We start from the raw sequence: 25,953 nt of genomic DNA, 5'->3' as shown, positions 1-25,953 counted from the left end.
CATGGGCACTAGGTTAAACTTTCAACTGAGCCCTTTACATCTGTAGGGAGAACTGAAGGAGTGCATTGAAATGCAAATATGTACCAGGGGTATAAGAAATCAGTTATGGGTCAAGCAGAAACATCTGGTCTTTTTAGGAGTCCTGTTAATTTGAAAGCACTGACCAAAACAAACTCAGTTCCACCAAATATATTTTGGCATGGCTCAAAAACCAGCATTAGTTGGAGGTATTTATTTTACCGCAGCAAGATTTATCAGTAGTGATGTGCAATTTACAGTATTGATATTTTGATATAATAAGCTTTTTTCTCAGCATATGAAGATATACCTTCTATGCCTTTCCCCATATTTGATGATAGTGGGGTTTTTAATGGTTAATCTATATTCTTTATAATATATGGGAAAATGATGGAAAGGGGTTTAAATTATCCATACCTAATGCTACGATTTATCAAGTGACTAATTTATGGGAGACCTTAACTATCATGCAACTATTGAGGCATTTCGGTATTTTATTTATATAACGTGACCTCATAAAACAGAACTTTGGTGAAGTTCCCGTCTCTGAGAGACTAGCAGTTTCTCTTGAGAGTTTCCAGGCACCATAAGCTCAGGTCTAGGGATCAGAAAACCAGAGTTCAAACTCAGCTCTTCACTGACAAGCCTGGGGATCCCAAGTGCGCTGGACTGCTGAGCCTTCGTTTTTGCCGTTGTGAGAATCACTGGGGATCTCCCATCAGTCATTTCCAGCACACCTTTAATCAAGTTGTTTGCATTTTTAAGTTTGTTATGTTTCTACTACTTTGTTATTTTTTAACTCTCACCTGTTCTAGTCATTTAAGTAATCATTTGCTTTAAACGCAATGAGTCAGGGGAAGAGCAAGAATCTTATTCTTTCATTAAAATATACCTAAGAACCTCGTACTACCAGACACTTATTTATGGTAGATTATATTCCCCGCACGTGGTCGAGTGTTGTTTAACACATTTACTCATAGGCACCTAGGAGCCCTGGTGGCATGGTACTCACTCATTGGTCTGCTAAACACTAGGTCAACGGTTCGAATCAGTGCTCTGAGGAGACAGACAGACAGGGCTTTCTACCCTGGTACACAGTTACAGTCTCATGAACTCATGAACTCACAGGAGCAGTTCTACTCCGTCTACTCTGTCCTGCAGGGTCTCTGTGAGTCAGACTTGAGTCTCTGGAAGTGAATGAGTCATGGGCACCTGATGCAATACTGTGAGAGTATGGTATCATTATGGATTTATTATTGTTATTATTCCCAAGTCAGGGGATATATATGGGCTCTACCAAGCCTTGCTGCCTGAACTCAAATCCCTGCTTTGTCGGTTCATCATGTAATCACAGTCAAGATACCTGACTTCCCGATGCTCCCCTTTTCCCATCTGTCAAACTCGGGATATCAGCTCCTATCCTACAGGGCTGCTGTGGGGTTGATAGAACTTAGATAGAGGTCATCAGGTTCAGAAATATTGGCTTAGCTAAATTAAACAACTTCACCAAACCATAAAGTTTTGGAGGAACTGGTGCAATTCGCACCTGTTCTGTTGGATTCTTAAGCACAAACTCTAAACAAGTGAAGGAAAGTTTTTTAAGGCACTAATAAGTAGAATACTGACCAATCTAAAAGGCATCAAAGGCACTCGGCTTTGAAGACTAACTAGCCGTGTTTTCTCCCCCTTCACCACTAGAGACATCTCCAGAGGCAATAACTCTAGGAAAAGCCACTGGAATGACCATGCCTTGATCCTCAAACTGCAGCTCCCGGCGGCGGGGCACTCTTGGCAGCGTGTACCATGCCAACCACCCCTCCAGCCTCTCCGGCCTTGAGCTGTACTAGGCAGGGCTGTGAACTTGACGTTCTACTTTTAGAAAACTTTACGCAGCCAAAGCCCATCTTCTGCCAAGCGTTTGCCAGGGGACGAAGAGTCAGACAGGGTGGACCTGGTAAGAGGAATTTGCCAATACCTTAACGGAGAGGCTCTGCTATGTTGGCCTTAAGCGCTCAGTCATTTTCTTTAGAGGATAACTTGTTAGCCTTTTACTGTCAATCTGGCATCGCTCAAATTACACATACCCCTTAGAAAAGCAGCAGCACTGGGAGTGGGAATCTATTCTAAGGCCCAGCAAGCTTACCCCAGGAGAAGGTCCCAACTATGCAAGGGGGGCGGAATTCCCTGTTTGGCACTGAGTGAGTGAGTGAGTTTGCGGAGCAGACGGGCTTTGGGGACGGGCTTTGGGCTTTGGGGAGTAGAGGGTTTGGGCTGGTGACTTTACGCCGCCACCCCTTGCTTCCCAGAGGGAATGGGACCGAGTCTGGGGGGTGGGTGGCAGGCAGCCCAGAGGGTCCTGAGGGTCCCGCGCCGCGGGGCCCCGCCCCTCCCTACCTTCTCTCCCCGTGGAGCACATAGGAGCTGCGGAAGAAGCCCAGGAGCTCGTTTTCAATGAGGGCATTGTAGATGATCTTCAGGTTGTAATTCCTCTGGGCGTCCAAGGTCCGGTTCAGCACCACCACCAAGACCTGGGTCTGTGGGTAGAGGAAAAAGCCGGCCACGGGCACGGCCCCAGCCACGCGGTCCTCGGCCACCTGCACCTTCTCGACGGCCACCCGGGAGGCGTGCAGCACGACGTAGCGGGTGGCGTTCCGGCACGCTATCTCCACGTTCACCTCGCCGGCGAAGGTGAAGTTCTCCATGAAGGCGGTGAGCATCAGATTGTAGTGCAGCGGCTTGAGGTGGCCCGACAAGCGCAACTGGGTCCAGGGGCGCCGCGGCTCGCGCTCCTCCTCCGATGGTGGCCGGGCGGACGGGGTCGCCGGCGTCGCCTGGCCGGCCGCTTCGGACGGCGCCGAGCCCTCGCCCGCGGGGTGGTTGCGCGGGGCGGCTCCCGGGAGGCTGGCGTTGCGGTCACGCGCGGGGGAGCCCGCGGGGCCGCCGTCGGCGCCGGGCGCGCCGCACTCGTCGAACCGCAAGCTGAGCAGCACGGCGAGCATGGTGACGGCGAGCAGCGCCACGAGGGACACGGCGAAGGCCAGCACGAGCCGTTTGTGCACCGTGATGTGGCGCTCCGTGGTGCGGGGTCGCACGCCCACCGAGTCCGCCCACGGGTCCGAGGGCCCCCTGCCGCCCGGCCGGGGCGCGGCGGCGGCGGCCTCCCCCATGGTGGCCTGCGAAGGTGAGCGGCTCTCCGCGGCCCCCTCCTCTGCCCTCTTCTTCTTCCTCCTCTTCTTTTTCTTCTTCTTCTTTTCCTTCTCCTCCTCCTGCTCCCCCCGCTCGCCGTCCAGGGCCATCACGCCGCCTCCTCCGCCTCCTCCCCCGCCCTCCCCAGCACCCCCCGCGGGCGGGCGCCCCGAGCCCCTCCGGCGCGGGCATCCGGCAGCGCACGCGGGCCCGCGGCGCGACGCCGCCTGGCAGCCGGGAGCCTCCGGCCCGCGCTCTCGCAGGACGGGCGCCGGCCCGGGGCGCGGGCCGCCCCGACTGCCCCCGGGAGCCCCGCCTCCCCCCCCCCCCGGGCCGGGCCGCCCGGGGCGGGCTCGCGGACGCGCCCAACTTGGAAGGCGCCGCCGCCGGCCGCCGGCGCGCTACTTCCTGGGCGGGGTCCGGGCGCCCCCTGCGCGGCCGCCGCTCCCGCCGGGCCCTCCCCTGCGCCGCGCTCTCCGCGGGAGCCCGTCCGCCGGCCCCGGGCTGCGAGCCACTGCGAGGCGGACGCCGAGCGAGGGTCCCGCGGGGGGAAGTTAGGGCTCCCGCTTTCGCCCCCCACTCCGGTGTCGCCGGGGCGTTCAGTGCTCCTCCGGGTGGGCTGCGCTGGCGGCGGCGGCGGCGGCCCCGGGGCGCCCCAGACCAGCACCCCGCAGAAGGGCCCGAGAGGATGGCCAGGAGGGACCGACTGGAGCGCCGCCGCCGGAGGAAGTCCGGGAGCTTCGGAGCCCTTCCGGGAATCTGCCCTGGAGACTCCTTCTTCGCCACCCTGGACACTTTAAGCCGCGGTGGCGGCCAACGTCTCCAGCTTGCCAACCGGACAGCCAACCGCCCTCCCTGGTTTGGATGTGGCTCTGCCCTCCGCAGATGGCAAGTAAGCGCTGAGCGCCCGGCCGGGCCACCCCCTGCAGGTAGCTGGAGCTTCGGGCTGGCTTGGTATCCCCGTGGGGAGAGCTGGAGTGAGTGAGTGTGTGTGTGTGTGTGTGTGTGTGTGTGTGTGCGTGTGTGTGTGTGTGTGCGCGCGCACACACAGGCTCGGGTCTATATTGCCAAAGCTACTCTAGCTGCCTTCAGGGACTGAACACCTATTACCCCACCCCCACCCCACCCGAATATCCCCCCCCTCCCCTAGAAAGGCAAAGGAGGCGAGAGCGCTGGGCGGCAGGGAAGGCAGGAGAGGGGAGCGGCTGAAAGGCAGAGGCAGGCACGGGAGATTAGAGAGCTTTTCCCCGCTCTGTCACAGCAGACACCCACGGCCACAGAGGGGGTTGCTGAGCCGCCTGCAAGAACTACATTGTAAATCTTCAGCGAAACAAGCCCCGCAGCCACTCCTCTCACGGAATCTCGAGCCCCACCGCGCTGTCCAAGGATCTGTATTGCCTTAGGAGGTGAACCCCCTGGAGGAAAAGAAGATCCTGTTGGGGAGATTTGGCCTGTCTCAGATTTCACATCAGGCTCACCAGAGGATTTGGAGAGCTGTATGTAAATTGAGATAAATTCTCCATAGACTGTCGACATATATTATACAGTATGATGTGTGCAGGTGTGCAGTACTAAATTGTGGTTAGCAAGGAAGCATTGGAGTCCTCTGGCTGTACAAGCTAGAGAGAGAATTTCCCTCCCGTATCTTTAGAGTTGAGAAATGATAAAAACATAATACCTAAACATAACATCCAGGACCATATACTTGAGACAGAACAACAGGGTTCAGAGCCCCAATACTTCAGACTTGCTGGAGGAGTAAACAAAGCAATGCTATAATTGGTCGGCATTTTTTCCCCGCTTCACCCAGTCAAGATGACTCTTGTGCAGTTTTTCGGTGTTATCTTGAAGATTGTTACAAAAATGTGTTTGGAAATAAACTTTGTTAAGAATGGTTATAATAGGCCAATATTTATCAAGGCACGGAGCGGCGTTGGCTGGCTGTGGACACATGTCTGCACGGGGAAGTTCTGAACGGTGGTGCAGAGTTTCTATGAGTGTGCATGGGCTGTGCAGGAATAGCTCGAATTGGAAGAATATTCAGAGGACAGCCCCAATAAAATTAACATCCAGGAGGCAGGGGACTGGTGTTTAATAAAGCGAAGTGTTACTGGCTTTAGAGTCCATAAAAATAGTTTTCACAATATAAAGAGAATGAGAGAATTCCTCTTATATGTGTCTTTCAAGTCTTCAAATCCTCAAGGCATTTAAAATGAATCGATATTTATAATTAAATATAAAGTGTACTGATTATGTTCAAAATTATTTTCCTTACAAAAAGCAACATGTAGTGCTACTGCAGAGCTGAAAAGGTACGATGACCTTAAAATATGACCAAAAGACAAGAGATCAAGTACACATCAACTTTGTCCTAACAACAATTATAGAAATGCAGCCCATCGTGCTAAATCTCTTTTCCATTTTTCCCAGATGGAATATATGCCCAGTGCTATACATTCTAAATGTCCATTTAAGCTGCTTGAAAATGATGAAGAGAAAATGTTCTAGGGTGGCTTTTTAAAAGCATGTTGTATGTGGGCCGTTAGCAAAACCAAGGGAAAATGCCACATTCTGTTCAAGTTACTTTTTTCTGCTCTGTTTTTACATCGCTGTGCTCTTGCTGCCCATATGTATCTGGCTAAATGCATTGGAAGAAGCAAGGCGCAGCGTTACCTATTTTGCTTTCATAGCATCACACAGCAGGGGAACGGAATGGTGGGACCCTTCTCAGATCACCTGACCTCATGTTTTAATCTGCCAATTCAGGTTATTGATCTGAAGTCCATGGATTCATCACACGTTGATGATCAGAAAGGTCTGGAACCATTCGCTGGGGTCTGACAGCCGCCACCTAATGAAGAAGTTTACACACTCAGTATTGCTAGTCGTCATGAAAAGATGGGGCACATTTCCGTTCTTTATGCCTTTTCAATGTGTTCATGTTCTTTTCAGTGCTACAACAAGGAAACTCTCAGATATTTTGAGATAAAGAATATATATGTACCAATTAGTAAAGGCTTTACTAAATGTGACTGAATTAATAAATGATTTTTTTGAAATTCAAGTAGACTGGACATGACCTCTTAATGCACTGATTCCCCAAATGTAGCCTCACTCAATAAATTGACTATCAAGGTCAAGTGTATGGATATTTCTGCCTTTCATATCAATGTTATAAAAGCATCCAAGTGAGGTTTTGTTTGATTTTATGGTGTTGTGTTTTCTGAAAGTGTTTTAGCACCCTCACCCTCAGAAGCAGGGTCTTTGGAAAAATAGTAATATCTTCTTAGAACCTGCTATTTCTATCCTGTGTTTCTGTTAGATTGTGTGTCCAACAAAAATATCAAGAAATAATACCCTGATATTTCTACCAAGGAATATTGGTGTTATGGGCCTTCTGTGTTGTGAGCCACTGGGATAAAGACACTTTTGACTGGGCCAGTTCTGGAGCCATGCATTTCCCTAGGGAAATATCGAGCTTTCCAAGTACATGATGTTTTTTCTCAGAAACACATTTATTTGTTTGAATAATATTATGATTTTTCCAGTGAAGTCAATTTTGTGGCCCTAGTTGACTTGTAAAAATGGAAACAGTCTGAATATTTAATATTCATGAGTCCAAAGAGAAGTTATTTTTAATTAAATTTATACTTCACCTTGTCCCTGTAAATGATCAAAATGAACTGCCTTTCGTGAATGTGCTGGCTTCAGAGCAGAGACTTTATGCTTTAATTGTTTACACCTGAGCTCTTTTTGCTCTCCTTTGGAAACTGGTTTGTATGGTGAGGTGCAATTTAAGTGCCCTTGGATTCTCGGCCCCTTCAAGTGCGATTACTGCTTCTCATCCAGAAGCAGCTGTTGCTCAGGAGAAAGAGCTAGATAGAGCCCGAGTCAGCCCCAGCTGCTTACACAACCTAAGTCCAGTGACTGAATGAGCTCAGTTTTGGGGGTGACTGACTGTGGAGAATTGGGACTAGGCAAACGCTACTAGTTCTTAACTTTTATGAAAGACTTAGAAACTGATATATTACCCTCTCTGCTTTCAATAGATTTCTCAATTATCTCCATTGAGAAATGTTTAATTTTTACCTTTTTAATGGGTAAAGAGACACTATAAAATGTTTAATAGCAAATATGATATGGATTGAATTGTGCCCCCTCAAAAGAAAAGGTGGAAGCCCTCATCCTTGTATCGAAATGTGACCCTGTTTGGAAATGAGGTTTGTCACTTAGGAATGAGAGAGGACTCTGATTCCATCTGAGAGACGGTTTCTAAAAGAGGAGAGCAGGCGAGAGGATAAAGTCACTGGAGGAAGAGGGCCACCATGTAAAGATGCATTTCAAAGCCCAGTCACTGAGAAGCGCCCAGAGCCTGCGGAAACTGGAAGAGGAAAGGAAAGATCTTGCTCTAGAGCTGAGGGAGCATGGTTCTTCCAATACCCTGGATTTGAACTCCTAACCTCCACAACTAACTTCAAGACAATCTCTGTTCTTTAAGCCATCTATGTAATGGAGTAGTGGAGCAGAGAGGAAGGATCAAACCTTCCCCAAACTGGCAGTCAAACAGGGTCAATGCGTGTGCTGTGAGGGCTGAGTTCCTGCAGACCACACGCAATTGGGGACCATGCTGACATGAATATGGAGAAGCTGGTTACCGCCATGTGACAACAGAAAAATGAAAACACAAATTTGTTTGAATAATATTATGATTTTTCCGTGAAGTCAATTTTGTGGCCCTAGTTGACTTGTAAAAATGGAAACAGTCTGAATATTTAATATTCATGAGTCCAAAGAGAAGTTGTTTTTAATTAAATTTATACTTCACCTTGTCCCTGTAAATGATCAAAATGAACTGCCTTTTGTGAAATTGTGATGAAATTTTTATTTTGGAAAAATTCATATTATTGTCTGGTTTATTAATCTTTTCATATTGCACAACTTGTTGATTTCACATGTGGCGCCACTGCACCTGTCAGCAGTGGTGAGGGATTTCCACAAGAACGACCCTGGTGGGTAGAACGTTCCTCACCATCTTGAGGATGGAAAGAGAATTGGTTAAAATTAGCCCTAATATGGAAACATGGAAATGTCCATGATGTGAGTAGTTTGTCACTATAGATAAGGCCTTTGATTTAACTGGGAGTTGTCTGACTTCTGTTTGTTTTTAAAGATCTATGTGAATAGAAATTACATCTAAATGTCATTGTCTTTTGTTCCTCACATAAACATTGGTGAAACTATGGAATTGTCCCTTAATCCCTTAATGCATTAATATATTTACTTGTTGTAGGCCATTGAATCAATCTCAAGTCAAGTCAAAGCAACTCCATGGAGCCAAGTAGAACACGTGGTCGGGGTCCCTAAGCTATAATCTCTGGGGAAGCAAATCTGATTGCCAGGTCTTTTGTGGAGCAGAAGGTAGGTTTGAACTTTTCAAATAACTTTCAAGCTGTCATTACCCCACCCCCACTAGCATTGCTATAGAATTATTGAAAGTCTTCTGATTATTCTTACATCAAAACAAGGTTAAGTCTAAGCAGAAAATAGATGGGAAATGTAAGGAAAAATCTGACCAAATATCCAGGGTATTTCCCAATCAAGCATTGAAAACTATACGCACAGAAGAGATAACTGGGATCTCTGGAAAGTTATGTTTCCACCAAGGTGGGGTGTTGGGGGGTCCTAATCAAGGAGGCCTGGTGGCACAACAATTAAATGCTTCACTGCTAACAGCAAGCTCTTTGGTTCAAACCCATCCAGTAACACCACAGAAGAAAAGACCTAGGAATCTGCTCCAGTAATGCATCCGGCCTAGCAAGCCCTATCGGGCAGTTCTGCTCTGGCTTACAGGATCACTATGAGTTGGAATCAACTCAGTAACACACACAGTTGGCTATAGTCCCTGGGTAGTGCAGTTACAGATACAGCTGCTAACCAAATCACTGACAGCGAATCCTCCAGAGGCATAGCAGAAGAAAGGCCTGTTAATGTATACTACCCCCTCCACCACCACCATCCCCCCCAAAAAACATTGATGAAGCACTGTGGAGCTCAGTTCCACTCTGACACTGGATCAATGACAACGTAAAACTTCAGTGTTTGCTCTGGGTTCTTTGTTTTATAAGCTCAGGAGGCAAACTCTATAAAAAGGCAAAGTATGTATTGTGGAAATCTTATATATTTATAAAGCTTGCAAGCATAATAGGCACCAGATTTTACACAAAGAACAGAAATTGGGTCATTTTCTAGGGATACATTATGTTGAACTAGTCTGAACTAACTAGTCTACTAGCTGAAGAAAGGAAAACTATAAGATACCAACATATTTTTGTCATGAACTTAAGTTGTTCAAATACATAACTATGACAAGAATTAATTATATAAGAATTAGGTAATGGTAAAGGTTTATCGAGGACTTTCTCAAGCTGAAAGAACATTTCAGGCCTCCAACTGCAATGTTGAAAGATTGAATGGACAAAAATTCAACAAAACAAAGTAACAAAATGATAAGGAAGGAATCGAGAGCCAAAAAAACTGATCAACCAATGTTCAGTTCACGCCAGGAGAGAACAGCTGATCAAGAACTGACAGTACTGAAAAAAGAAGTCCAAGTTACACTGAAGGCATCAGCGAAAACAAGGCTCTGGGAATTGTGCAGTTAACAGATAGCAATTGAGCTGTTTTGTCAAACAGATAATACTGTAAGCACACATTCACCTACAGCAAGAAATGGGAAAGACAGACACCTGCTCCACTGACTGGGAAAGACTCACATCTGTGCCAGTTCCCAAGAAAGGTAATTCGGCTCACTCTGGCAACTATCCACCAATATATTAGTACAAGTAAGCTTTCACTGGAAATATCCTTAAGTGGGCATAGCAGTACATTGACAGACAACTGCCAGAGATTCAAGCTAGATTTAGAGAAAGGTGGAGAATGATGGATATTATGGCTGATGGCAGATGGAGCTTACAGAAAAGCAGAAAATACAAATAAGAAGTCAACCTGTGTTTTATTGATTACACAAAGGCATTCAACTGTGTGGATCATAACAAATTATGGATAACTTTGCGAAGAATGGAAATTCCAAAAGACTTCATATTGCTCCTATTGAGCCTGTGTGCAGACAAAGAGGCTGTACCAGAACAAGAGGATAGCGCATCGTTTAAAATCAGGACTAAGTTACTGGAAGGGCTGTATGCTTTCATCATCCTTACTCCATCTGTGTGCTCAGCCAGTAACCTGAGAAACTGAACTCAGGATTACAGGAAGGCACGTTAACAGCCTGCTATGTGCAGATCATGTACCCTAGCTGGTTAAAAGTAAAGAAGATTGAAAGCACGTACTGATGACTAACAAAGAACGCAGCCTTCAATGTGGATTTCCCTTCGGCATCAAGAAAACACAGGCCCTCGCAGCATAAGCAACACCATGATAAAGAGAGCAGTATGGGAGTGCCAACGATCTCATTTTAACTGAGTGCACCGTCAATGTCCACGGAAGCAGCAGGCAGGGAGCCAAACGACATACCGAACTGGGAATAGCTGTTGCAAAAGACCTATGAAAGGTGTTCAAAAGGCGGGTTCCTCTTTGATGACTAAGGGGAGCCTGACCACAGCCATGGTATTTTCAGTCCCTTGTGGTCAATGAATAAAGAAAACCGAAGGAAAATTGTTACCTTTGATTGCGGTCTTGGTGAAGATCATACTGTGGCCTATAAGAAGAAGCACACCGGTCCTGGAAGAAGTGCAGCCAGAAGGCTCCCTAGAGGCAAGCATGGTGAAATGTCACCTGACGCACATTGGACATGGTATCAGGAGAGACCCGATCAATGGTAACTTCGAACTTCAGTGTAAACTAGAGAGGCAGCAAGACAATGGGAAGAACCTCAGATAAAGCGGCGCCCCAGCCGCAGCACTAATGTGAAACAGAGCAATGCTGTGAGGTGGTGCGGCATTGCTGTACATGCAGTCCCTGTGTGTCAGAACCAGCTCCGCAACTAACAACACCGAGAACTTGCCACGTGCCCTATGGTTGTTGAGCGACTTTAGAATATCTCATTTATCGTGAAAATGACCCCAACAGGATCATTGCTACCATGATCCCTATTTGAAAAAAATGAGACTGAAAGAAATTAATGTGCCTAAACTAATTTAATTAGTTGGTGACTGTCTTAGGTTTCTAAGGCTCAGATCACATCATAAACTGTGGTTAACATATTAGTACAGAAATGTTATGCCATAATTCTAGAAGCTAGAAGTCTAATTCAATGTGTAGACCAGGCCATAGCCCTTCCCCCCCACTCCAAGTCTCTAAGACAGTGGTTCTCAACCTTCCTAAGGCTGCGACCTTTTAATACAGTCCCTCACATGTGAACCCCTCCCAACCACATAATTATTTCTGTTGCTACTTCATGGCTGTAATGTTGATACTGTTACGAACCAGGCAACCCCTTTGAAAGGGCCCTTTGATCCCCAAAAAGGTCACGACCCACAGGTTGCGAACTGCTACTCTTAAGATCTTTTGTTAAGAACCATATGGTCATATCATTTGATGCAGAAAAGGCATTTGACAACATCCACCCCTTATTCCTGATGAAAACAATCAACAAAATGGGAATTAGATGGGAAATTTCTCAACACAATTAAGGCCATAGATTATAAACCAAAGGCCACTCTCTTCGTCAATGTAGGAAAGCGGCAAAGATCCCCGCCTAGTGAGTGGGAATCGGACAGACTCATCACTCTTATTATTCAACCTTGTGCTGGAATGATTAGCCAGAGCTATTGGACAGTCAAAGGAAATCAAAGAATGTGGATTGGCAAGGAAGAAGTCAAAGTCTCACTACTTGAAGATTATATGATTTTATACATAGAAAATCCCCCAAACATTCAGAAAATTGTTAGAAACAATCTGAGGAGACTCAGCAACGTGGCAGGATACAAGATTAACATACACATAATCTGATCCCTGTGTGCTAATGAGAGCAATACGGGAAGAATATGAGAAAAAGGAATCAAGTAAACAATACTAGTTACAATATCCACACAAACAATGAGACGTACTTAGGAATAAAGGATAAGCCTCACCAGAAAAACCTAGGACGTGTACAGCGAAACTATGCTTCTACAAGAAGCCGAAAGAGAACCACTTAAAGAATATTTATGAATACAATTGCAATTCAGATCCGGACTCCACATGCGTTCTTTAACGACATGAAGAAGACACTACTAACTTCATGTGGTAAGGAAAGATACCCAGGAGGTATAAAAATAAAAAATACTTAAGAAAAGCAAAGGAGGAGGCTTCGCCCTTCTGGACCTCACAACCCATTGTACAGCCACATTATCGAAAACGTCCTGGTACTGGCACAATGACACTGGTACATAGACTAGTTGAACCAAATAGAGATGCCAGAAATAAATCCTTCCACCTAAAGAAAATTTATCTTCAAAAAAGGTCCTAAAACCATCAAATGGCATTAGATAAATTAGATTTCCATTTTGTAGAAGAATGAAACAAGACCTGTCACCCCATGAACAGAAACATACTTAAGATGGATCAAAGACCTAAAAGTAAAACCCAGAGCCATAAAGTCATCGGTAAGAAATCAAGCTGAGAATAAAAATTCCATAGGACCTGGTAATCTCGCTGCTGGGTGTAAATCATAAAGAAGTAAGAGCCGTACCAGGAGCAGACATAAGCACATCCATGTTCAATGCAACACTGTAAGCTGGAACAAGAAGATGGAAAAAACCTAAGTGTAGAAGAACGGATAAAGAAACTGACACAAACACACAATAGAATAGTATGCATCACTAAAACTACCAACACCAAACCACAAATCATGTCCTGGCATATGGAACTAGAGAATATGATGATGCATGAAATTAGCCGTCACAGACGGAGAAGTGTGATATGAGACCACTCTTATAACGAGGGGGGAAACCAAGACGAGGACTTCCATGCTAAAGGGAACAGGCTTTGGAATTTGGGAGGCCATGGAGGAAAGACAAAGCAATGGGCTAGGCTGTTAACAGGTGTTTCATTAGGTGAAATGGAATAAGGCGGTCCACAAGAGGGAGAAGAGAAATCGAGTGGATGAAGGGTGAACTATTGGGACTTTGATTAGTAGTTTAAATTGTTGAATACAAAGTTAGTGATCTGAAAATTAAACACGCACCTAATTTACAATAAATATTGTTTCATGAGTTTTCAAAATTTTTAAAAAATTTAACATTTTTAAAATTGAAAAATTCACGGGTTGTCAGATGCATCCTCACATGGCTGCCCTAAGTCCGTGCTGCTCCTCTTTTACGAGAACACCAGCCACACAGGATTAGAACCCACGCTGCTCCAGGATGACCTCATGCCAACCGAGGGCGTCTGCAAGAATCCTATGTGCTAAAAAGCTACCGTCATACCTAGCAAGGGTTAGAACTGCAACATACCTTTGTGAGAGCCCTTTTCAATCAACAGCTGTGGCAATGCTCAGATTCCAAATCAGGTCATGTTGTTCTGTAACTTCTACAGGTAACCATAATGCTATCCTGTTCTCAGAAAGGTAAGCAACTGTAACAAGTCTGAGTGCATAGCTGAAACTCTTTATATAAGTTATGAAGTTGGTGAGACACTGAACTAGGAGTGTAGGGCAGAACCAGACAGCTCTGAGCTCTACTCTTACTAGCGTACAGAAGTGCTACCTGGGTGTTTGTTACGTGAAGTGAATAAATAGAGAATAGTGTAGTGTGACCCTCCGCAGAATAATTATAATTTTATAAAATAATGATTATAGAAAGCACAGCATTATCCATCCTGGATTGAGAACTAAGTAGTTGAAAGAGTTGACGATAGCTTATTTTCATACTGCAGAACAAGCAGTTTATGTGCTTTACAAATCTTAACTTGTGGATGCATTAAAAATATTCCCCTTTGACCCAAGATGGTTTGACAGATCAAATTTACACGATTTGAACGGCGCCTCACCACTTTCAAACCACAGTCAGTATCTGCATAAAAGACATACTGAGTGTAAACGCACATAAAGGTGAAACACATCCTGCTTTAGTGCCTCCACGTACTCTAATCTGTAAATGTTAATCTTTCTTACAGTAATTTATCCCATCTCTTTACATTAAGAGAAAAAAATCATCACAGCCCCTTATTTGATATATAAATATAACTATACTAAGTAGAATATTAAATCTAGCTATCAGATGATCATTGTGGATAAATTGACAAAAATATGGTGAATTAGTGTAGTATTAAAATACAGCTAACATGGAAGTCATATGCCTAGGTGTGATTTTTTTAAAAGCTGATTTTGGCACACGGTGTCTTATTTTTAATATTGTAATATTAAACCCTGTTCTTGCATAGTCAGCTTCCTGGTCAAGGACATTTTAATGTCTGTGTCAGAAGCAGACTTTCTGCTAGAAAATAGTTCATGATGAACATGCAAAATAATGCTAAAAATTTAAATCACATTGTCAACTACACTAAATTCCTACCGGGATACTAGGCAAAGGAGTTGTACTTAGATGTCAGTCCACTATGTCTGTGTGAAGGTGCAGAGGTGGAGTCCAACCTATCCCTCAGGTCACAGCCTGAGGATGCCTCATTAGGGTATGGCCTTTTGCAAGCGAGGCAGGAAGAACTCCCTCTCTTGCCCTTGACTGGCCTCCTTGCTGGGACTCTGCCTGCCACCAAGGGCAGCACCCTGTGGTTCTCCAGAGAACTGTTGGCGCCCCACCTTGCTTCCGTCGACCTTGGATCCCAGTGTTCACAGGCTGATGTCCCTGCGTCCCGCTTCACTTTTCGGTGTCATCAGTCTTGGGCTACCAGAGTCTGAAGAGGACCACGGACGTTGGTTGGACTGGGCTGGAATGATTTCTTAATATATAATTTTATCTTGATAGAAAGTTCTTTTTATAAATATCTGAGTGTCACTGGTTTTGTTTCTCTAGACAACTCAGCCTAACACAGGAATGAATTATTGTGTTTTTTCCCTCTTCAAGTTTTAGGTCTGTGTGCAAATAGCATAGTTCCTTCCCTCGGAACTGAAGAGCAGCTTCTGGTTCACTCCATCTCTTTGCGCATAGTCAGTAAAGCTTGTGCATAGTCAGTAAAGGGAAACTCTTCCTTTCAGCTCATGATACCCTAATTCAGAACCCATCTTCAGTCTCAGGATTGGATACTAAGACTACACCAAATTTGTTTGAGACACACATTGTTTTCTGAGAACATTTCCACACACCCAGAAGGCACTTTTCAATGGCTTAAAAAGAAAGTAGGAATTTGGGAATGCAGAAATATTCCTGAAACTCGAACATTTAGACTTTTGGCTATGGGGTATTATTACAAATATTAAAAATCTCACTAAAAGGATCTTCAAAAAGTTCATGAAAAAATGGACTTGAGAAATAATGGAATTTTCCCAGGAATGTTTGAAAGGCCCCCAGCTCATATAATATGTTGTTACACTGATTGCCTTTTATATTAAGAAACTAAGTGCTGGGGACTATACAAAACGTAAAAGTGCAATGATCATCATTTATATGCCAAACAGTTGACCAGTTTATATCTGTACAAAGTCGTCCCTGCAAAAGGGATCCACAGAAAATGCAAACTGCTGACTCTTGAAAAATAACCAACTGTGTCATAAAATGAAGCATTTTTCCTCTCAACAGTTTGTGGGAGGGGAAAAGCAATGCACCTGAAGGAGACGATTTGTGAATTATTAAATAAAAGTTGACCCTTTCATAAAATTGGTTAATTCTCAGTATAGGATTTATTATGTAAGTCTTCCTTGTATATTCACTTTAGTCATTTTTCTCTTTAGTGCCACCTTGTGGGTTCGCCAGTAACAATAAATACGTAGTTTTTAGTCTCTGGGGTTTGGGGGAAGTTTTTGTCTTCTGCTGTGTTTAAGCTAGTCTTCATCGTGGTGTGGTAAACTCGGCCATTCGTGTCCTCAGACAGCCTCTGCACCAGAAGGTATGTGCCATACCTCTGCAACTGGCCCTTCTGGAGACCAGGATGATTTCTCAGAGATCGGCAATATTGGAGTCTATACAAAAATCGATGTTAATTTACAGGATAATCACCAAACTTATCTTGGATAACATAACTGGCCAGCTCGGACGTGATTTTTCCATAAGAAAAGTGTTTTCTCAATTCAGTATCATGATGTTTCCAACAGTGTCCCATGAGAATTGATTCTAGGTAATTCGCAGCGCTGCTTAATCCTGTTGTAGAAAAGCTCTGGTATCTGATTTCGTCGCTAAGGCAGCTTACTTCTAACATGAGATTGCATTTGCATTGAGTTATCATACTCAGGTTTTTTTTTTCAATTATGCTGCTGCTATGAGAGAAGAAGGAAAAATTCCACACAATATATTGAATGTCTTTTTTCAGACATACAGGAAATATATATTCCCTAACACGACGGTCCTCAACCTGTGGGTTGTGACCCCTTTGGGGGGTCAAACGGCCCTTTCACAGGGGTCGCCCAATTCATAACAGTAGCAAAATAACAGTGATGAAGTAGTAACGGAAATAATTTTGTGGTTGGGGGTCACCACAATGTGGAACTGTATGAAAGGGTCGCGGCATGAGGAAGGTTGAGGGCATAACATTTTCTACATATTATAATAATCTTTTAAATTGTCAAAGAAAAATCCATGGCTTATCCTCTTTAAAAAGTGAATGTAATCCACATGTGACCTCCTCCCTGGGAGATGGACAGCAGAGAAGGGGGGAAGGGAGACTCCGGATAGGGCAAGATATGACAAAATAACAATCTGTGGATTATCAAGGGCTCCTGAGGGAGGGGGGAGCGGGGAGGGAGGGGGAAAAAAAGAGGACCTAATGCAGAGGGCTTAAGTGGAGAGCAAATGCTTTGAAAATGATTAGGGCAAAGAATGTACCGATGTGCTTTATACAATTGATGTATGTATATGTGTGGATTGTGATAAGAGTTGTATGAGCCCCTAATAAAATGTAAAAAAAAGAAAAAAAAAGACAAACGTAAAAAAAAGTGAATGTGTCTGAACTTACTGCTGTGGGTGTATGTGGACACTTTTTGAAATTGTATTTTTGGAGTCATTTAAGAGAAAGTAAAAATCATGTATAGTCTGGTTACTTGGAATGTGTAAATGCTCAGAGTTGAACTCCTCCTAACCTATTAACATTTGAAGGTTGGGCCATGTATTATTCAAAAAGTAATTTTCCCTGGATCTGCAATAAGGCCTCGGACCTGACCTATAACCGGAATGTCTTAAGCTACTGGTTATCAATGCTGGAAGCACACCAACAAAACAAGAAAATGTAAGTATTTTTCTAGGCTTGCTAAAGTCTAATTACAGAACTAGGACACAGTCCAGTCAAACACTATCAGTAAGACTGCAAACCCTTCGAATATAACTCCCTACTCACCTTTGATCTTGATCAAGTCTCACACTGTGCTTCCAGAATTAATACATTGTGTTTTCCATTTCAGGAACTTTAATTGTTCCATTTTGCCCTCATTGTTTCCCACAGATTTCGTACAGGAACAAATTTAAAGATACCTTCAAATGATGTCAGTTACGTTGTTCTCGATTTATCCTGTGCTCGGAAAGTTGCTTTGAAATCCAAACCTAAAATCAAAAACCCCGGAGCTAGACTCCTATACCTTGGACCAAGAAGAGTGCTGAGCAGTTTTTCCTTCATGCTTCAACTTCAGCATTGACATTAGAAGCCTATCTTCTTTCTCGCCCTTACGACCAGCTAGGAACAGATATAAATCTCTCAGCAAATTATACCCTAAGCTTCAGAAACTGCTATGTAAGCCATCTAGAAAACCCATTGAGCAGATAGGGACTGCTGAACTGCAGTGATGAAGTTCTATTTTATTTATGGTAAATAGATACAGGAAACATATTTCATATCTTCTCTGTTACAGATTTCAAGTTGGACAGATCCTAATTGGATTACATTATAGACCAACAGACTTCTACTTTAAAGTCAAATGGCATGTATGGTCTCTGTTCAGTTCCTCTTAAAGTCTGGCTGCACAAAATATATTCCTGACATTCTTTAGCATCTTGGTTCCTTTAATCTTCCAAAGTGGAAAGTGATGAATTTTGACTTGTTCTTAAAAGCGCTAACATTCAACTAGGAAAACTCAGTAAGTGACACCTATTAATGTTCCCTTTTGTCTTCTAGACAGAAAATCAAAGCTATTTAAAGTAAAAGATACACTTAAAATCAATGTGTGCCCACAAGTTAGCATCAATGCTTACAAACCCTCTCTGTGATCATTGTGTCTTATTTGCGTATATATTACTTTATGTATCTAAATCTATGAATAAGAGAGAGGTATCATTTGATGAGAAAGGAATACATGTTTCCATAGGGTCTGAATAGAGACTCTGCTGACCTGTAGTATTATAAAATACTGCGCCACTCTTCCATTTTCAGTTTTTGCCAAGATAGCCAAATTAAACTGATGTGATAATCATCCAAATATATAATTGTAAAACCATGATTGTAGAATCATTTCTTTCTAGCTCCATGAGATTTACCTCTGGTAATTCTGTTTAATGTTCAGAATTCTATAGCAGTTCTCTTGAAATATTCTAAGCAGAAGCTATACCTTTTAGGGTATGCAAATAGTTGCTTCCCAGCAACATTATAATCTATAACCTGTATTATGACTTGAGCAGAATGAGCCCTCCGTTTTGATTGCCTATGGCTCAAAGTGTTAATGTTCTTGAACTGCCTTGTCTGTTATTAGCTAGTTGAAATTGCACTAACCATGAGAATTAATTATGGTCTGCATCTCCCCTCTCTTCAGTAGGCTTTGTCTGCACCTTCCTAGCTGAGAGGGGAGCTTCTGCTACGAAGAATGACAGACTCCCACTGCACACCTTCCCTACTGTCTGCTCCCCAACTCCAACAGTAATCCGGCCTGAGGACCTTTATATTCCGGTGTTACTTCTGAGTTCCTTAATTACTTTCCCCCAAACTGCTATGTTCTCCAGTGTTTTCTCTAGAGGGAAAAATGAAGATACATAGGCACAGGTGTAAATGTCAGACTTCATCATTTATTTATTGAAGATCACTTAAGAGCAATCTGTAATTTCTTCCATAACCTCAAAATGGGTTTCTCTCAGCCACGTAATCTCTCAGGGAAGCGTTTGTTATGAAATGATCACCTGCTTTTGCAAAGTCCCGGGAGCTTTAAGCTGAATGCCTCTCATGTACCAGTCGCTGAACAATTGACGGCATGATGACTGAGTTGGGCAGCTGCCCGTTAGGTTAGCCATTTGACACCAGCAGCCACTCCATCCAGGAAGCTGAGGCTGTCTACTGTAGCGAGTTGACGTCTCATGAACCCAGAGGACCAGTTGTATCCTACTCTACACAGGGCCACTATGACTTGGAATTGACTCGATGGTTTGGGATATAGTTAATAGGCAATAAACAGGCCAACAACCCAATAGTGATTTGACTAGAACGAGTCAGCAAACTGCGCCTCTCAAACCATATGTCGTTTTATGAGTAGGCATGTGTGGCTCTGAAGTAACAGAAAATTGTAAAGGATTTTGGATAGGGTTCAGATAATTGTGATTTCATTTGTTTGTAAAAGTATCTTTTTGGCTCTTTGATTTTTAATGGTGTGGAACAGGATTGGCTGTTCTGTCTCCACAGTTTACCAACCTCTGGACAAGAAGATCATTTCCATACCCCTTGGAGTTCAGTCCTGTACCGTCAACATCTAGAAAAATGTAGCCACTAGCCACTGTTTCTCAGAAAAGCATTACCACTTCCCTGGTACCTGTTAAGCAACTCGGAAGAAGAAGAAAATGTGCAGGGAAAAAATGTCCTGAGGAAGTCTAAAATTGTTAACAAAACCCTTCTTCCACTTTGCCTTCCCAATACACAAGATCCTGTGTGGAGTGGGGATTTTAAGTAATATTTAGAAATTACTTTTCCAACTCTCATTATAGAGTGATGTAAACCTTATGGAAAGTAGTTTGGCAAATGCTTGTCAAATTCGCCAAAGTAAACAGCTGCAGTGAGATGTTTGAGACACCTTGTATCATAAATGTTAACAGAAACCTCACTTACTAGACTGCAGGCTGTTCAGGGGTGAGGAATATGTCAAAGGGGCTTCAGGGGTTCGTAGGAAAATGGAATAAAGAGGCATGTTTATTTATGTATGCACAAAGCAAGCACTCCAGGGCATCCCAAGCCCTTAGTACATATACGTTACATGAGTGAAGTCAGTAGTGCTTATCATCAGTTCCCTTGGCCTTCTGGCTCCTTCACTGCCTTTGCTTTGCCACATCCTCTCGGGATGCGTGCCTGCTGCAGGCGCTCTTCACCTCGGACGTCTACCGCCCGTCCCAAGGAACCGCCTTTGGGGGGCGATCTCATCACTAAGGTGCCTCTTCTCCAACCCCGTCAGAGATTTGGCACCAGAATATTTATTGAAAGCAGTTCCACCTATTTTGGGAGGAGACAAGCTAACAGAAATGACAGCATTGTCCCTGAATGAGCCAGTAAGTCAGTAGGATCTAAATTAGTATCAGATCCTCGAAGTTTCAAATTTTGAAACCAAAGTGAATGTGTTTTCCCACATGGAGGATGTGACTAGATGTTGGAACACGTTAGGCATTACAAAATGAGCTACACTTCACACGGGACTTAAACTCTGAAATAAAGACTATAAGGTAACAGGCACCTGCGGTGCAATTTACTCCTAAACAGTACCTCAGACTTACTACAATAATTGGTAAGTCAGCTTTGTGTGCCTGTTTCATTATACCAATATGTATGTTTAAATGCCACATGTAATACATAAACAATATTTTTAATTACGTTAAAATTGGGTCAATAAAACACTCAAGTAATTTGACTACCTTTCCCCCACCCCGCCATATGCTTGAAATGAACTTGTATGTCACTGAAGACTTCAAGTTCGCTTCAATGTTCATTGTTTAGCCACTCAGACCAATGTTTATTACATCTAAAGACTGGGGAGTCTGGAGGGGTTTTGTGCGTTTATTTTCTCTAATGGAAACTTTTTTTTTTAACCTGCCCTCTCCTATGTATCCCCTCCCCCTTTCCCCATGCCTGTTGCTGGCCTCCTCGCGGGCATCAAGTCGTTTTTTGGTGCCCAAGCCACATTGCTCCTTTAGTTTTGCATATAACAATGGAGATTAAATATGTCAATTTGTAATATCGACAGCCTAAGATCTCTAGATTTGTCCATGTCTTTCTGTGCGTAAGAGTGTTACTGCTCCTTGTTGATGTATAAGATTCCATCGTATGAATGTACCAGAACTTGTTTAGCCATGGCTCTGGGGTTCGGGGGTTGGTTCTTTGTTTTTGCTATTGCAGAAATCGCGGCAAGAAGCATGGGTGTACTTATGTCTGTTTGTGTTTTCCTCTTAATTTCTTCGTAGAAGTTGGAGAGAGGAGAGAGATTGCTAGGTCAGGTCATAAGGGACTTGGCTTTGCGTGTGCTGATGGCCGCACGCGTCGCGCTGGCTTCCGGCACGGCGCCCCCCTCCCACCAGCAGGGTTACAGCGTTCCTCTTGCTCTGCATCCTCTGCAGCACTTCTTAATTTCTAGTTTATTGAATTTTTTGAAAAGTGATGGTGTGCGATGGAAACTCATTGCTTTCATTTGTATTTCTCTCATTGCTAATGAGCTTAACAATTCTTCATATGGTTCTTGGCCACCTCTGGGTCATCTTTGGTAATGTTTGGGGTCATGGGATGAAGTTTGGCTCTTGTTTCATTCTCCTGCAGGTGAAGATCCAGTTTTCCAGCATGATTCGTTGAAAAGCTGTCTCTCACTCATTTAATAGGTTGTAGTTTTTATTTAAAAATGGAGGTGTCTGTATATACGTGGTTCTTCTTCTGAGGTGTCTATTATCATCCATTGGTCTTCCTGCCATTGTGCCAGTCCCAGGCTGCGTGTTAGCATGGCAATAAAGTAGGTTTGAAAGGCTGGGAGTGAAAGACCCACTTAGCTTTGTGAAAAATTTGAATAGTGTCTGTGGGTGTGTGTGTTTGTCCTAGGTTCCTTTCTCTCTCATATAAATTTGGTAATTAGTTTTTCCATTTCTTTGAAAATTTGTGATGGAATTTGGATCACAAGTGCACTGACTTTGTAAAGTATTTTGAAAATGTTGATATTTTCACAACATTTAGTCTGCCTCCCTTTTTAAATAACACTGCTGCTAATTTACTATTGTAGTTGTATGATGTCAAAATAACTTGCTAATACAGAAAGCTTAATTTAAAAATATGCTCACTGGCTTACTAACCTAGGATTCATGGACTACTTCTACTTACATTTTAATGTTACATAATTTTGCTATTGCTTTGAAACCGTTGAGCCAACCTCTCCAATAAAACAAATCGCCAGACTCACTTCCATCGAGTCAACTGCTACTCGTACCAACCCTTGAGATTCTGAACCTATAAATCTTTAAGGAAGTAGAAAACCTCATCTTTCTTCCACAGATTGGTACCTTTAACTGCTGACGCGGTTAACAACCTGACACAAAGCCAACTACACAGACCTCTAACAAATTCTTCATCACAGTCGCTTGCATTTGCTGCATGTGCCACTTGAAGGCATTGGAAAGATAGCAAGCCTTTTGTTGCATTAAATCTGTGTTTCCCGAAGTAGGTAGTACATCCCCTGGGGATGCTGGACTGCTGCAAGTGATTGGAAAAGTCAGACACCTGCGCTTTATCCTGGATTGTGTGCTATTGTGGCAGGAGTTGTTTGCTTTGGTTTTGGGGGTGCTGTTTTTGGTTTGTTTTTTCCTGAACACAGGGCAGTAGGCCAAAGAAGTTTGGGAACCTATCCTTTAAACTCACTTGCCTGGAGTCTTCTCTGACTTCTAGGACCCTGTAGAACTGAAACCAGAGGGTTGCCTAGGTTGAAAATCCTTTAAAAAATAAAAAAGCAGGCTGCCGTATGTGCGTTAACATCACTGTATTTCTACTTAGGAGCCGAGCACTTTAGTCACTGCACTACCAGGGCTCCTATAGTAAACCCTTAGCCATCAAGTCTATTCCTACTCATGGTGACTATCCAGAGGGAGTAGAACTGCTCCTATGGGTTTCCAAGGGTGTAAATCTACACAGGAACCCAGTGCCTCACCTGCTCCTAGAGAATAACTGGCAGGTTAAAACGGCTGACTTGAGGGTAACAGCCCAATACACAACATATTAGGCCACCAGGCCTCTTCTTCTTGCGATAAAGTAAGGGTAAATTTTAAAAACCATATGCATCTGTTCTGAGTTGTCTACAAATGCTTAAAGATACAGAGTCTACCTGTAGTCGTAATGCCTTCCTCTCTGTCCCGCAGGAAAAGCAGTCCAGTGCTTGTCTGGGCTTGCCTAAAGAGTGCATCGGAGCTGACAAGAAGGCAATCTGGCAAAGTTCAGGACTCTAAGGAGGGATGCCTGAGCAGATCAGAGGACCAACAGCATCAGATGAATGATGACGTATGAGGACAAGGAACCAAGTCTCTTAGGAAGACACAAATATGCAAAGGGAGGACTTCAAATTAACTTTGTGGAGTCAAGCTGTAAGTGGAGGTAAAGATGTAATTTCATAGTTTTTAACAAATATAGATACAAACTCCAGATCACTAGCATCGAGTTAATTCTGATTCATAGCAACCCTAGATGACAGAGTAGAACTGCCCCTTGGGGTTTCTGAGCCTGACAATCTTTGCTGGAGCATACAGCTTCGTCTCCCTGGAGCTGCTGGTGGAGTGGAACTGCTGACCTTGTGCTTAGCAGCTCGACATGAAGCCTACTCTGCCACATGTAACTAAGACACACACCGAGAGATGGTGCGTACATCCACTAAAATAACCTGGAAGCAGCAACATTGCCGAAGCAATGAGAAGAGTTAATGGCCAAATCCTGGTTTCTAAATATCTCTCCGTACTAAAGAAATCAAGATCACTGGAGGTTCCAACGGTGGGTCAAAGCAGGAATGAAGTGAGATTTTAACATCTTGGTATGCCACGGAGTCAGTGAGCTCAAAGAACGATGTGAACATGGCCAAAGAACACAGGAGCCACCTGGAAGGTAAGACAATTGATGCAGCACAATGAAGCGAGTAATGGATAATAAATTCATGAATAAAAGAGAAATCTGTTTGTCCACACTGATATATACAAATAGAAAAGGAAATGCTTTCTTAGCTTAGAATGCCAGCTAATCAAGGTACCGGGAACTCAGCAAGAAACAACAATGATGCGAAATCTAGTGCTTTAAAGTGAGACACAACTTTACTCCGTCTTAAAGTATCTTCAGACAAAATTGTTACCAATTGCAAAAAAGAAGAAAACTTCATAGTGGAGAACCCTAATTTAAAAACACCATTTGAATCAAATGATAAAAATGAACACTTGTTCATTGTCATCAAATTGATTCCACTTGTGGGGGCCCCATGGATGCGATGGGCTCTAGGGCCTCTCAGACACAGGTTGTCCGGCCTGTTCCTCTGTGGTACTATTAGGTGGTTTTGAACCGCCAACTCTGGTTAACAGTCAGTGCAAGCCAAACCATTAAAACTCACCTAATGAGATGCAGTAAGAATGCATCCTAATTCTGGTATTCCAGGTAAAACTGCATTACCTTGACCTAACAGAATACACATCAAACAAAACTGGAGGGGGTTTCTATAATATCACTGGCCTTCACAAACGTCAGGGCCATGAACGTCAGAGAGACAGAGGAGCTACTTCAGACTGACGGAGGCTGAGAAGACATGACACCTGAGAGTAATGCGATCCTGAAGTGACCATTGTTGCTGCAAGCACATTACTGGAATAATTGGCATATTTTGAATTTGGTCTCTGGGAGAAGGTTACTGAGTTAGTTTATTGTGCCAGCCTGGCCTATAAACACATGTGGGGTTAATTGAAGGACAGAGGGATAAATGGCTCGGTGAACCTTGCCTTTAGAGTTCTCGAGTCTCTTGCTTTCTAATGGTCAGACCAATATGTAGCTGCCTTAGCCAATTCCCTGCTTCAGCTGGCAAGGCTCACTTCCTGCAAGACATCCCCAAGAAGAAGCCACATGGATCTACCCCAATGCAGCCCTGGGTGCTGGAGCACCCGTGTAGAGACCCCTGCCAGTGCTGAGACGCTTACACATTCACTGACTCCGCTTTCCTCCTGCAGTCGGCGTCATAGTGTGTGTTCTGTGAGATGGAGGAGGACTTTGTGGATTGGTATTGGACATCTGGGTTAGTGGGTTAACGTTGGACTTGTGGACTTGGGCAGCACTGGGCTGGGATGTTCTCTTGATGTGCACTTAACCTGTATATGAAACTCTGTCTTATGCATGGTTGCTATGGCTTTGTTTCGCTGAAGCACCCAGACTAACGCGGTTACTGGGCAGATCATCATGCTGTGCTATTCATACAACGCTTCTATCAGGATGGAATTATTGAAAATAAAAGTCTGTTTGGCAAGCCTCTCTGCTTGCTCATCAGTATTATTTTTAGGTGCCCCTGTGCTGCTAGGAACAGAACATTGGTAGAGCGGCAGTAAGGAAAGCGGGAGTAAAGTGGGGGAAAAGGTGAAGCGGTCATGTGGCAGCCATCCACCGACTAATTCACAGTCAAGTTTTTGCTTTCACTCACTTTCCTGGTGTCTTGCAAGTACATTTCCACCATAAGAAAGCCTGTGTAACCATTTTAAACACCGAAAAAGA

At 43.8% G+C, this 25,953-nt stretch overlaps 1 protein-coding gene across 1 annotated transcript; it reads left to right on the top strand.

Annotated features, from left to right (window-relative positions):
* Nucleotides 1-3,183: 3,183 nt before the first annotated feature.
* LOC142436271 (uncharacterized) lies at nt 3,184-25,719 on the top strand. Its single transcript, XM_075540032.1, has 3 exons — nt 3,184-3,199; nt 3,309-4,096; nt 23,586-25,719. Exons 1-3 carry the CDS (start codon nt 3,184-3,186, stop codon nt 23,670-23,672), a joined length of 891 nt encoding a protein of 296 aa, XP_075396147.1. The 3' UTR covers nt 23,673-25,719.
* Nucleotides 25,720-25,953: the final 234 nt, after the last annotated feature.

The sequence above is a fragment of the Tenrec ecaudatus genome, unplaced genomic scaffold (genome assembly GCF_050624435.1).
Source record: "Tenrec ecaudatus isolate mTenEca1 unplaced genomic scaffold, mTenEca1.hap1 Scaffold_1892, whole genome shotgun sequence".
NCBI classification, from domain to species: domain Eukaryota; kingdom Metazoa; phylum Chordata; class Mammalia; order Afrosoricida; family Tenrecidae; genus Tenrec; species Tenrec ecaudatus.
The sequence above is the reverse complement of the archived record's forward strand: the minus strand, read 5'-3'. Positions and strand labels throughout refer to the sequence as shown.

Bases quoted from the DNA above. Each gene is read 5' to 3' on its own strand.
- LOC142436271 (XM_075540032.1), top strand. The intron at 4,097-23,585 runs GTAAGCGCTGAG...TCTGTCCCGCAG, and splicing joins CTGCCCTCCGCAGATGGCAA to GAAAAGCAGTCCAGTGCTTG.